The following is a 14,101-nucleotide window of genomic DNA, read 5'->3' as shown; positions in this document are numbered from 1 at the left end:
CCTTGGCGGGCCCAAGGCTTGGAAAGTCTACACGAGGAGGAAGGGAAAAGATGCTGCATAATGCTGAGCTGTAGTTAGTTAGTATAAGGGAATATTGGAATGTCTTTTAGGGGACTTATGATTGTTAACTTTCTGTTAGAGGAGAGAGAGTAAGATCTCTTTTGGGGAGAGAGCCATTAGTGCTCCTCTTTGGGATTGTTAGAGTTTTCTAGCAATATTTCTATCTTTCATTCTGTAATCGTTTTCTGTCATCAATACAATCATTTCCAGCACCATTTCATCTTATTATTCTTGCAATCCATTCTGTTACCTCATCAATTGGTCCGACCTGCCGGATCATCCCATTCCACGAGAACCAGTGTTGGTAGATGCCACCGAAGATGACTGATCGTATGGAAGCTCTGGAAAACCAAATGGGTACGGTGACCACGACGCTTCAAGCACTTGCTCTTCAACTGCAACAACAGAGTCTGTTGCTGACTGAACTGAGCAAGCAGATGGGAAAGAGAGTGGTTCACGAGGGTGAAGCATCATCTGGGGATTCCAGTCCCGGAGAATCGCGCCTCGCCGGGAAGAAGGTGAAGCTGCCAGTGTTTGAAGGAGATGATCCAGTTGCTTGGATCACTCGAGCTGAGATTTATTTTGATGTACAGGGCACACCTGATGAGTTGAAGGTGAAACTGGCTCGCTTGAGCATGGAAGGATCGACGATCCATTGGTTCAATCTGTTGATGGAGACGGAAGACGAGCTATCCTGGGAAAAACTGAAACGAGCTTTGATTGCGCGTTATGGAGGCCGGCGCTTGGAGAATCCCTTTGAGGAACTATCGACGCTGAGGCAGAACGGTAGCTGTAAGACCTGGATTTTCAGAACAAGCTAATTTCCGACTCACGCGTAGAATCAGTGTAAGCGTGACAGGAGTTTGATATTTGAGAAAGATTAATGAAGAAGAAAGTTCAGGAATTGCTTGAGGAATGTTGCGTAGTCATTTTAGGAATTAGAGCGAGTCGTCTGCACACCCGCCTTATGGCAAGCGTGTCCAGAATAGGCTAATTTCGCTTTAGAGCAACGTTTTAAGTGAGATTTCGAATCCTTGGAAAATTTAAAGATTTTCTTTATTTTTCCTTCGACCAGCGTTTCATTTCGGAACTCTGGACTGTACGCACGATAGGTTTCACTTTTCGGATGTCCGCCGACGCTAATTTCCTTGCTTCGAAACCCTAGATTCGAGCGATGGATGAAGACTTTTTCTATTCGGGACTTCTAACGAAGTTTCCATCCGCGTTACCAGATTTGTTTCGACATTTCCAATCTTTCTTCAGAAGGAAGTTTTGTCGTCTGAGCATCACAGCAAAAAGTAGTTTAACGGGACAGATTAACTTACACCGCCTTTGGGATTTTTGATATCGTTTTTCCCAAATCCTAGATATTTGTTTTGAGTTCTGGAATTCTGACGCCAGAATCTCTCTTAGAATTTCTCGGTGATCGTGCTGCAAAAATCGGAATCGCGAAATTTTCATTTTCCCGCGATTTCACCCGCCTATAAATAGCGCGAAAAAGCAAAATCCTCTCATTTTCTTTCCATTTGTGGCTGATTTCGTGGGGAGCAAGGGGGGAGGAGATTTCCGCGAAAACTTGACCAATCTTCGTGCAGTTCGTCCCTACTTCTAGGTATCGAGGTAACTATCATGAATCCTGCCTCTGATTTCTGTTTCTGCTGAGTTTCTGAAGTCGTTTCTGTGCTCTAAGTTTTGAGCTTTTTCTAAAATTGTCCGATTTCTCTGATTTCTCGCTTGGGTTATGTTCCTTATGTTCCCCTGAGTCTAAAACCTCTGTCAGTAAACTCTGATTGCGATTCAGTTGTCCAGGATCTGAAAAATTGACTCAAAACTCTTTTTGTCTCACATTTCGAAACTTTATTGTCGAAAAGACTTAATCTGACTTCGTGCCTTTAGGATTTGTTGTCACGGATATCATGAGGATCGTTGCTGTCAAATTTGTTTTCCGAACTGATAACTTTGAAGTTTTGAGCCTTTATTTTGGACCAAAATGCCCCTGGATAGTCGTATTTCGACCCGATTGTCCGAAAATTGTTCCGACAATTTCTTTGCCTTAGTTTTACCCTAAAACTACCTTGTGAATTGATTTAGATCGAAGAAAAAGTTCGAAAACCCTATTTTCCATAGTGGCCGAAACCTAATTGCTTGGGTACCATGTCCAAAAATAATTTTTGGGTCTCTATGACCTGAGCCTTTGCGTAGCTCTTTCAATTGTCGAAATTTTGGCACCGGTTTCGTGTCATTCTGAGTTATGTAGCTCGAGTTATGCTCGTTTTAGCGAACGAAGTCTCCGTTGTCAATTTGTGCCTAAATAGGAACTCTGAAGCTTTAGAGGCTTTCTTTACGATTTCGATTAGTATTAGTAGATCGTGTTGCTCCTAGTGAAGCTTGTGTTGATGATTGTGTTTTCTTTGTTCTAGGTTCGCAATTTCCATGCCCAACTTCTACTCACGAAGGTAAGGGTAACTCGGTTTTAGAGCGTCTTTGAGTCTTGCATGCTTTTATCGCACTGCCTGTGTTTGAGATGAAGATGTTTATATTGATTGGCAGATGATTATGATTATTATGCTGAATTTGGAAAATGTTTTCTGAGAGGCTTCGGCCGTTTACTGGTTTCTGTCGTTACTGCTTCCTAGTGGATGGAACATGTGGTTACTTTGGATTGGTCCTTGGGTGGACTTTGTTATTGTCTGACTTGGCATATAGGGCTTGAGTCAAGTGGCGATGAGGAGGTGTGTCCTATCATTGTCCCATCTTGCGAGATGCTAAGTGGCAATCAGGAGGTGTGTCCTATGATTGTCCCGTCTTGTGTGACGTTAAGTGGCGATTAGGAGGTGTGTCCTATGATTGTCCCGTCATGTATGACGTTATAAGTGGCGATGAGGAGGTGTGTCCTATCATTGTCCCGTCTTGAGAGACGATATTGATCGATCCATTTTGTTAGCAGCATATAGTTGCATTATAGGGAACTAACACCTGACCCTATGTTGTTGGATTTTCGTATTGGTTTATTGATATCTGATTTGATGTTACATTGTTGAGGTTATTATTATCTGAGTCCGATTTATGTTTAAGTTGTTGATATATGAGTTGAGTTATGTTGCTAGTTATTTACCATGCCAGGTAATTAAATTCGAACAGCATGATTTTTCTCTTTTATACATGGTAATTGCATGGAGTTAACCCTTTCTATTTGCTACTTGTTGTTTGGGCGCTTAACGCTATTAGGCGATGGAGATCCTTCCGCCGATGCATAGCTACTCGAGTTGGAGATCGAGTTGTAAGTGGTGGAGTAGAGGTATGAGAAGCAGCTTTGCTTCTCTTCTTGTGGATTATGTTGGAGTCTCTTTTACTTTATGAGAACTCTGTTATTAAAGTCTTGCTTCCGCCACTGTTAAAGTGCGCATGTTTATTCTGAACCTTACTTATGGTATTGTAAACTATTATTACTGTATATCGGGAAACAAGTTATCTAAATAAAGTTATGGTATGTTTCCAACCTTTTAGCCGAAGTGTTTAGTTGTTTTACAGAAAAAAAAAATTCCCTTGGTTTTTAGGGATTGCAGATTGGTCCTTAGACTTTGTTAGGTTACTAATGTGACTCCTCAGTTGAGAAATTGGGGTGTTACAATTTTGTAAGACCTGGATTTTCAGAACAAGCTAATTTCCGACTCACGCGTAGAATCAGTGTAAGCGTGACAGGAGTTTGATATTTGAGAAAGATTAATGAAGAAGAAAGTTCAGGAATTGCTTGAGGAATGTTGCGTAGTCATTTTAGGAATTAGAGCGAGTCGTCTGCACACCCGCCTTATGGCAAGCGTGTCCAGAATAGGCTAATTTCGCTTTAGAGCAACGTTTTAAGTGAGATTTCGAATCCTTGGAAAATTTAAAGATTTTCTTTATTTTTCCTTCGACCAGCGTTTCATTTCGGAACTCTGGACTGTACGCACGATAGGTTTCACTTTTCGGATGTCCGCCGACGCTAATTTCCTTGCTTCGAAACCCTAGATTCGAGCGATGGATGAAGACTTTTTCTATTCGGGACTTCTAACGAAGTTTCCATCCGCGTTACCAGATTTGTTTCGACATTTCCAATCTTTCTTCAGAAGGAAGTTTTGTCGTCTGAGCATCACAGCAAAAAGTAGTTTAACGGGACAGATTAACTTACACCGCCTTTGGGATTTTTGATATCGTTTTTCCCAAATCCTAGATATTTGTTTTGAGTTCTGGAATTCTGACGCCAGAATCTCTCTTAGAATTTCTCGGTGATCGTGCTGCAAAAATCGGAATCGCGAAATTTTCATTTTCCCGCGATTTCACCCGCCTATAAATAGCGCGAAAAAGCAAAATCCTCTCATTTTCTTTCCATTTGTGGCTGATTTCGTGGGGAGCAAGGGGGGAGGAGATTTCCGCGAAAACTTGACCAATCTTCGTGCAGTTCGTCCCTACTTCTAGGTATCGAGGTAACTATCATGAATCCTGCCTCTGATTTCTGTTTCTGCTGAGTTTCTGAAGTCGTTTCTGTGCTCTAAGTTTTGAGCTTTTTCTAAAATTGTCCGATTTCTCTGATTTCTCGCTTGGGTTATGTTCCTTATGTTCCCCTGAGTCTAAAACCTCTGTCAGTAAACTCTGATTGCGATTCAGTTGTCCAGGATCTGAAAAATTGACTCAAAACTCTTTTTGTCTCACATTTCGAAACTTTATTGTCGAAAAGACTTAATCTGACTTCGTGCCTTTAGGATTTGTTGTCACGGATATCATGAGGATCGTTGCTGTCAAATTTGTTTTCCGAACTGATAACTTTGAAGTTTTGAGCCTTTATTTTGGACCAAAATGCCCCTGGATAGTCGTATTTCGACCCGATTGTCCGAAAATTGTTCCGACAATTTCTTTGCCTTAGTTTTACCCTAAAACTACCTTGTGAATTGATTTAGATCGAAGAAAAAGTTCGAAAACCCTATTTTCCATAGTGGCCGAAACCTAATTGCTTGGGTACCATGTCCAAAAATAATTTTTGGGTCTCTATGACCTGAGCCTTTGCGTAGCTCTTTCAATTGTCGAAATTTTGGCACCGGTTTCGTGTCATTCTGAGTTATGTAGCTCGAGTTATGCTCGTTTTAGCGAACGAAGTCTCCGTTGTCAATTTGTGCCTAAATAGGAACTCTGAAGCTTTAGAGGCTTTCTTTACGATTTCGATTAGTATTAGTAGATCGTGTTGCTCCTAGTGAAGCTTGTGTTGATGATTGTGTTTTCTTTGTTCTAGGTTCGCAATTTCCATGCCCAACTTCTACTCACGAAGGTAAGGGTAACTCGGTTTTAGAGCGTCTTTGAGTCTTGCATGCTTTTATCGCACTGCCTGTGTTTGAGATGAAGATGTTTATATTGATTGGCAGATGATTATGATTATTATGCTGAATTTGGAAAATGTTTTCTGAGAGGCTTCGGCCGTTTACTGGTTTCTGTCGTTACTGCTTCCTAGTGGATGGAACATGTGGTTACTTTGGATTGGTCCTTGGGTGGACTTTGTTATTGTCTGACTTGGCATATAGGGCTTGAGTCAAGTGGCGATGAGGAGGTGTGTCCTATCATTGTCCCATCTTGCGAGATGCTAAGTGGCAATCAGGAGGTGTGTCCTATGATTGTCCCGTCTTGTGTGACGTTAAGTGGCGATTAGGAGGTGTGTCCTATGATTGTCCCGTCATGTATGACGTTATAAGTGGCGATGAGGAGGTGTGTCCTATCATTGTCCCGTCTTGAGAGACGATATTGATCGATCCATTTTGTTAGCAGCATATAGTTGCATTATAGGGAACTAACACCTGACCCTATGTTGTTGGATTTTCGTATTGGTTTATTGATATCTGATTTGATGTTACATTGTTGAGGTTATTATTATCTGAGTCCGATTTATGTTTAAGTTGTTGATATATGAGTTGAGTTATGTTGCTAGTTATTTACCATGCCAGGTAATTAAATTCGAACAGCATGATTTTTCTCTTTTATACATGGTAATTGCATGGAGTTAACCCTTTCTATTTGCTACTTGTTGTTTGGGCGCTTAACGCTATTAGGCGATGGAGATCCTTCCGCCGATGCATAGCTACTCGAGTTGGAGATCGAGTTGTAAGTGGTGGAGTAGAGGTATGAGAAGCAGCTTTGCTTCTCTTCTTGTGGATTATGTTGGAGTCTCTTTTACTTTATGAGAACTCTGTTATTAAAGTCTTGCTTCCGCCACTGTTAAAGTGCGCATGTTTATTCTGAACCTTACTTATGGTATTGTAAACTATTATTACTGTATATCGGGAAACAAGTTATCTAAATAAAGTTATGGTATGTTTCCAACCTTTTAGCCGAAGTGTTTAGTTGTTTTACAGAAAAAAAAAATTCCCTTGGTTTTTAGGGATTGCAGATTGGTCCTTAGACTTTGTTAGGTTACTAATGTGACTCCTCAGTTGAGAAATTGGGGTGTTACAGTAGCGTTGAGGAGTTTGTGGAGGCTTTCGAGCTGTTATCCTCACAAGTGGGGAGGTTACCAGAGGATCAATACCTGGGCTATTTTATGAGTGGACTCAAGCCACCGATTCGACGACGGGTGCGAACACTGAATCCGAGTACTCGTATGGAGATGATGCGGATTGCGAAGGATGTGGAGGAAGAATTGAGGGAAGAAGAAGAAGATGATGGTAAACGGGTTGTTAGGAAAAACGGGTTGGATGGGTCAAGTCCGAATCGATCTTCTAGCTCGTATGGGTCGAACGCGCAACCAGCTTCGTCGTTGTCGTCGACGGCGAGGAAAACTGACGGCGACCATCGCACCGGCAACCCTGATCGGTGGAGAGGGGTCAGAAGCTTTCAAGCAGATGAGATAGAGAATCGGAGAGCGAAGGGACTATGCTTTAAGTGTGGGGGAAAATATCATCCCACGCTGCACAAGTGTCCTGAGCGAGCACTGCGAGTGTTAATTCTGGGTGAAGGAGAAACCATGGGTGAGGATGGTGAGATAGTGATGCTGGAAGGAGAACTTGAAGAGAGTGAAGAAGAAGAACCAGTGGAATGCAAGCTGATGGGTGTTCTGGGTTGTATGGGGGAGTACCAAACCATGAAACTCGCAGCGCAAGTCGATGGTGTGGCTTTACTTATCTTAATTGACTGTGGAGCGAGTCACAATTTTATTTCCCCCAAGATTACCAAGGATCTGGGACTAGAGATTACCCCTATCTCCTCAAGGGGAATCAAGTTGGGGGATGGCCACAGGGTGACTACTACAGGATTTTGTAGAGGAATTAAGGCTCAGTTAGGGAAGATTGAGATAGTCATTGATGCCTTGGTCTTAGACTTAGGGGGTTTGGACTTGGTGTTGGGAATTTCCTGGCTCAGTACACTAGGGAAAGTGGTGATGGATTGGAAACTTCTGACAATGCAATTTGTCCATGGGGAAGAGATGGTGACCCTACAAGGAATGAAGGGAAATGATAGCAACCAAAGCAACCTTCACTCCTTCCTAAAGGATACTCAAGGCAGAGAGAATTTGGAGGGGTGGTGGCCTCAATTACAATCAGCAGAAATCACCAGGAAAGTGGCTGAGATACCACTGCAACTCAGGGCAGTAATTGAAGAGTTCCCAGAAGTTTTCAGGAAGAAGATTCAATTACCTCCTGAAAGAAGCAAGGTCCACCAAATTACTTTGAGTCCAGAACATGGTCCAATCAATGTGAGGCCATATAGATACCCACATCATCAGAAAGAGGAGATAGAAAAACAAGTGGCAGAGCTAATGGAAGCAGGGATCATCAGGCCTAGTATGAGCGCGTTTTCCAGTCCTGTCATCTTGGTGAAGAAAAAAGACAATACTTGGAGGATGTGTGTGGACTACAGAGCATTGAACAAAGCTACGGTACCAGATAAGTATCCAATCCCTATAGTAGATGAATTATTAGATGAGTTAAATGGTGCAAGCATGTTCTCAAAACTTGATTTAAAATCAGGTTATCATCAGATTAGGGTACATGAAGATGACATTCCTAAAACTGCTTTTAGAACTCACAATGGTCATTATGAGTATTTGGTCATGCCATTTGGCTTAATGAATGCTCCAGCTACTTTTCAAGCTATCATGAATGACATTTTCAGACCTTACCTTAGAAAGTTTGTGTTAGTTTTCTTTGATGACATTTTGATTTATAGTAGAAATCTGTTAGAACACAAGGAGCATTTGCATCTAGTCTTAACTGTGCTGCTGGGAAATTGTTTTGTAGCCAATCAAGCCAAATGCAAATTTGGCTGTGCACAGATAGACTATCTTGGGCACATTATCTCAGGGAAGGGAGTAGCAGTGGATCCTGAGAAGGTCCAATGCATTATAGATTGGCCTGAGCCTAAAAATGTCAAAGGGGTGAGAGGTTTTTTGGGTCTCACTGGATACTACAGAAAATTCATTAAGGACTATGGAAAAATTGCAAAACCTCTAACTGAGCTCACCAAGAAAGACAATTTTTCTTGGAATCCAGAAGCACTAAAAGCTTTCCAACAGCTCAAGCAGGTTATGACAAGTTCCCCAGTCTTGGCTCTGCCCAATTTTGCCAAGCCCTTTGAAGTAGAGTGTGATGCAGCAGGGAGAGGGATAGGGGCTGTGTTAATGCAGCAAAGGCAACCAATTGCTTTTTTCAGCAAAGCTCTATCTAATGGCAACCTTGCAAAGTCTGTTTATGAAAAAGAACTTATGGCCCTGGTTTTATGCATCCAGCATTGGAGGCATTACTTGTTAGGAAGAGCATTCACTGTCTACACTGACCACAAGAGCTTGAAACACTTCCTTCAACAGAAAGTTTCTTCCCCAGACCAGCAATGTTGGTTAGCCAAGCTCTTAGGCTATCAATTTGAGGTAAAGTATAAGCCAGGGCTGGAGAATAAGGCTGCAGATGCCTTGTCCAGGTGCTATGATGAGGGTGAATTCCACACTCTGGTGTCTTTCCCTTTGTGGAAAGATAGGAAGAAAATTCTGGAGGAGATTGCTAGTGATCCCTACATTCAGAACCTCACTCAGGAAGTCCTGAAATCTCCACAATCTAAGCCAGGGTTTACTGTCCAACAGGGAATTCTATTATACCAAGACAGATTGGTTTTAGCACCTACATCCCCATCAATTCCTTGGCTGTTACAGGAATTCCATGCTTCTCTTTCAGGGGGACACTCGGGGTTTTTGAGGACCTATAGGAGGTTAGCTGACTCTTTATATTGGCCAGGAATGCAGAAAAGGGTTAGGGATTTTGTCAGGGAATGTGATGTGTGCCAACGACAAAAATACAGTGCAGTGTCACCAGGGGGTTTGCTACAGCCTCTACCTATTCCCAATGCAGTGTGGGAAGACTTATCTTTAGATTTCATCACTGGTTTACCCAAATCAAAAGGGTACGAAGCTGTCTTAGTGGTAGTAGACAGGTTATCTTAATACAGCCATTTTATTCTGTTGAAACATCCTTATTCTGCAAAATCCATTGCTGAGGTTTTTGCCAAAGAGATTGTAAGGCTACATGGGATTCCTAATTCAGTTATCAGTGACAGAGACCCTATATTTGTGAGTCATTTCTGGTCGGAGTTGTTCAAACTGCAGGGGACTAGATTGAAGATGAGTTCTTCTTATCATCCAGAAACTGATGGCCAAACAGAGGTCATTAATAGGTGTCTTGAGAGCTATTTGAGATGCTTTGCTTCTGATCATCCCAAAACCTGGTCCCATTGGGTTCCTTGGGCTGAATTCTGGTACAACTCCACTTTCCACAGTTCCATTGGACAAACACCTTTTGAGGTAGTATATGGTAGGAAGGCCCCTCCTGTGGTTAAGTTCCTCACCAATGAAACCAAAGTGGCTGCTGTTGCTGTAGAGTTGAGTGAGAGGGATGAAGCACTAAGGCAGCTCAGGGCACATTTGAAGAAAGCTCAGGAACAAATGGCTAGCTATGCAAATAAGAAGAGAAGGGATTTGAGTTTCATGGTAGGAGAATGGGTATTTCTCAAGCTCAGGCCCCATAGACAACACTCTGTGATTAAGAGAATTAATCAAAAGCTTGCTGCCAGGTTCTATGGTCCTTTTCAGATAGAAGCCAAAGTGGGTGCTGTGGCATATAGACTGAAGCTCCCAGCAGAGTCAAAGATCCATCCAGTTTTTCATGTGTCAGTGCTTAAAAAAGCCATTGGTAACTATCAAGTCCAAGGGGAACTACCTACAGATCTGGGCATAGAGGAATCTGATGATGTATACCCTGAATCAATCCTTGGGATCAGGACTGTTAGGCATGGAGACAGAGAGGTTCAGCAAAGCTTGATCAAATGGAAGCACAAATCTGTAGAAGAAGTCACTTGGGAAGATAATGAGACTCTTGCAGGCCAATTCCCTGAGTTCTGCCTTGAGGACAAGGCTGTTCTTAAGGGAGAAGGAGTTGATAGAAATCCAAATCCTATGATGGGCCTTGGCGGGCCCAAGGCTTGGAAAGTCTACACGAGGAGGAAGGGAAAAGATGCTGCATAATGCTGAGCTGTAGTTAGTTAGTATAAGGGAATATTGGAATGTCTTTTAGGGGACTTATGATTGTTAACTTTCTGTTAGAGGAGAGAGAGTAAGATCTCTTTTGGGGAGAGAGCCATTAGTGCTCCTCTTTGGGATTGTTAGAGTTTTCTAGCAATATTTCTATCTTTCATTCTGTAATCGTTTTCTGTCATCAATACAATCATTTCCAGCACCATTTCATCTTATTATTCTTGCAATCCATTCTGTTACCTCATCAGATTTCAAAGATAAAAAAGGAAATGAAGAGAAAGATTAAGCCCACAACCTTGGTAGCCAAGTGCAAGCCTGCCTCCAATAAGCTAGGACTAGAAGATGTGTCCAAGGTGGTACGAACTGCAGATACGACCTGGGCCTGTATTTAGAAAGTTTCAGTTATTCCAAGTGAATCACAAGATTCAGAATCTACACAACCATGAAATTGAAGCATTTATTCTATAGGACCTTTTAACATAGGCAAGTGAATAAATTAAATGACCCTTAAAAGTTGAAAGAAACAGAAAAAAAAAAAACTCCTCAGTTGACATAAAATAATTGAGATATTGTCATGGAAACAATTATTGGCGGGGGGTGTTGAAACAAAAATTGTCAAATACCTGATACTGTTCCAGTAGAAGATGTCCAGGAAGCTCAGGGTCAGCTACTTTCTCAAACTGTTAATTGAAATACAAATATAAAAACAAATTAAAACCTTGACCAGCAGGGGATGATAAGATACACCATGCAATACACACAGCATAACAATAAGCAGGAAAAAAAAACTGATAAGTATATTCCAACTAGAACTCCAGAATCCAGATAACTAATAAAAATGAAGTGATTGAGGTCTTCATAGATCAAACATTGCATTTATTTACAAAGTAAACATGATCAAATTAGCCCTGTTTGTTTAGAAAGAAGAGAATATGCGCAAAGTGTGGCTGGATAAAGGAATAAAATTGTTAGAGAGAAGAAAGATGACCAAGAAAATAGGAGGAAAAAATATCATCAAAGACAAAGGAGAGAAGAAGCATATAAACGACATAATAAGTCTTCAACACATTAAGGCACACCAAAGCCTCTGTATATCTATTAGAGGGGCTCACTTAAAGATACCATGGACTGAACATCAACAAGATGCCAAAAAATTGACCCTGGCCCTTAGGAGATATAAGAGGTGAGAAGAATTCATGAAGAGAGAATCATTTCACTCATGCCAAATAGTCAAATATAACAATAAGAAGCATAGTTAGCAGACCCTACTGCTCAGCCTCTCCCTTATTTCCTACTACAGCCCTTTAAGCTAATAACAAGATGTTGTTTTAGAAAATAAAAAATAATAAGAAAAAGGAAAAACTATTAATTAGCTGCTCCAAGAAAAGATTTTATCTCAGTGCCATTTCTTTTTGCACTGAAGTTAAAAAAAAGAAAGAGAAGAGGCAGAGAAGGCATAGAATTTGCACAGCCATCATATTTCAGGGAGAATATATTACCTTGTCCACAATAGTGCCAAGAAGACTCACACCTACTGGCTGCATGCTCTCGAATTGAATCGTGCTTATCTGACATGGTAAAAAAAAAGAGAGGGAAGGTGTGATTGAATTTTTATACATCTTTAATTTTTCACAAGTGTAAGAGGTAAATCATTCATTGCTAGTATGTTCAAATAGCTCAGAAGCACCTGATAAGCAAGTGATATTAACTCTTGCAAGTGGAGAACAAGCCAATCACTAGAAGCACGTCCACTTGCATTTTCTTTCCTTGCCATAAGGAGGTCAAAATGAGCAGGATTTCTTCCTACAGCATCTGGTAGATGGCTCAAACATCTGCAATAAAATTAATCTCAAACAATAGTATAGAAAGATTAAAACCAGATAATTTAATTGGAAGAAAAAGTCAGCCTCAGAAAATAAGATTTTAGCATTAGGTGCATTAACGTCAAATGACAGAAGCTTGTTTAATTATCTCGAATAGATAAAAAGAGGGGGTGAATTAATATTTTATATAAATTTGAAACAGGGCAAACTTAGCATTGTTAAATATAGAGGAAGGGCATGTAAGTTCAACTTATTTATAGCAAAACTTAAACTACCAAGAAATACATACTCTGCAGCAAAAAGTCTTGTCCTATATCTGAGGAACTTCTCTCTATTAGCAGCAGCAATGGAAGCTTGAAACTGGTAAATCTGCGAGCTATTGGAGCCAGAAACCATATTATCTTCATCCCCAAGGTTCAACCTTGAGTCGTTATCATCATTTGCTGCAATATTATTTTCAATGTTCCGCATTGATGTCGCAAGGACCTGTGATAATCCCATTAAACCATTGTGAAGCATATGGTAAAAGTTAAAGAAAGTATTAAGAACTCAAGCCATATTGCCCAAAAGTCTAGAGTTTGATACTTGTTTCCCCCATTATTCTAATAAAAAATGTTAAATTTCAGTACATGGTAGGTGGACTAGTGCATTGTCCACGCTTCAAGCCCAATGGGCTCTTGCGTGAGGGGCGTGTGTTTTCACCCAACAGCTTAAGCTTTGGGGATGGACAACTACTTTTAATATGGTGTCAAAGCTATATAATCCATTGTGACCTGATCCTGCCTGTTTTGGTCCTTTAGTGTTGCTCCTATTCCTTTTCTATCTGACAGTTTAGTAGCCAACACAATTAACTGTCTCTTAAGCACACTTCCCGTTTCTTTTATTGCTGTTAACCATTGTTCCTTCTTTATGCTGCACAAAAGATTGGGTAATTTCATTGTCATTAGAGGGAGGTTCGGTTAGAAGCAATTTTGATTATGATCAAGCAGTACATGGTATTCGGTCATGATATCCCAAGAGTGATTGTCAAGGCTGATATTGTATGGTAGAGGGGAGGTTGTTTTGATCCAGGCTTGGTAGACTATGAACCAAAGAACCTATATAAGGCTCGCTGCTTCTGAATTTGACTGGTCAACTATTTCTGGTTATTCTTGGTGCAATTTGGTTCTTCTATGGTGTGATGACCGCACCAACACTTGGTGGGTGGTTTAGCTGGACTATATGGATGTCCCTACTGAGAAATTGCAAATTGTAACTGAAGATTATGCCACTTGCAACTGAGTTGAGTTTGTTTCTGAGTGACGTGAGAACTGAAAAGACGATTTAGGAGAAAATTGAGGGAGTCAAAGGAAATAAATTGAAGACTGGAAACTCTGTCATAAGTATTGAAAACGAACGATGAGAAGCTGTGAAAAAGAAGACAGGGCCATTTGGGAGAAAGATCTAAGAATACTAGAAGGTATCTGCAAGGACATTTATAAATATTGTTATTTGACAAAGGTTTCTCCTTATAGCTCTCATATGTCATTGGCCATTTCGTGAGTTCACATCTCTCTATACTAAACAAATATCCCCCCCCCCCCAAAAGCCAAAAATATACCAGAGCTCTTTTCACTTTTGGACCTTCTAAATCTTCTTGGTTCCAGATAGGCATTTCTAACAATTTCATATGAAAAAGAACAAA

At 40.9% G+C, this 14,101-nt stretch overlaps 1 protein-coding gene and 1 long non-coding RNA gene across 2 annotated transcripts in view; one reads left to right on the top strand and one right to left on the bottom strand.

Annotated features, from left to right (window-relative positions):
- The first annotated feature begins 927 nt into the window (after window positions 1-927).
- Window positions 928-6,654, top strand: LOC130734687 (uncharacterized). Its single transcript, XR_009018052.1, has 5 exons — window positions 928-1,680; window positions 2,481-2,516; window positions 3,289-4,523; window positions 5,324-5,359; window positions 6,132-6,654. It is a non-coding gene; the product is annotated as an uncharacterized LOC130734687 (long non-coding RNA).
- Window positions 6,655-10,642: 3,988 nt separating this feature from the next.
- Window positions 10,643-14,101, bottom strand: part of LOC130740482 (protein SWEETIE-like) — a 37,655-nt gene continuing 34,196 nt past the window's right edge. Inside the window, exons 40-44 of the mRNA XM_057593120.1 lie at window positions 12,707-12,903; window positions 12,282-12,426; window positions 12,094-12,162; window positions 11,218-11,274; window positions 10,643-10,976 (exon numbers count right to left, since the gene is read on the bottom strand). Of these exons, the coding sequence (XP_057449103.1) occupies window positions 10,839-10,976; window positions 11,218-11,274; window positions 12,094-12,162; window positions 12,282-12,426; window positions 12,707-12,903 (606 nt within the window). The 3' untranslated portion in view covers window positions 10,643-10,838. The remainder of the gene's footprint in view (window positions 10,977-11,217; window positions 11,275-12,093; window positions 12,163-12,281; window positions 12,427-12,706; window positions 12,904-14,101) is intronic.

The sequence above is a fragment of the Lotus japonicus genome, chromosome 1 (genome assembly GCF_012489685.1).
Source record: "Lotus japonicus ecotype B-129 chromosome 1, LjGifu_v1.2".
In the NCBI taxonomy this organism is placed as follows: Eukaryota; Viridiplantae; Streptophyta; class Magnoliopsida; order Fabales; family Fabaceae; genus Lotus; species Lotus japonicus.
This window is presented reverse-complemented; position numbering and strand designations above follow the sequence as displayed.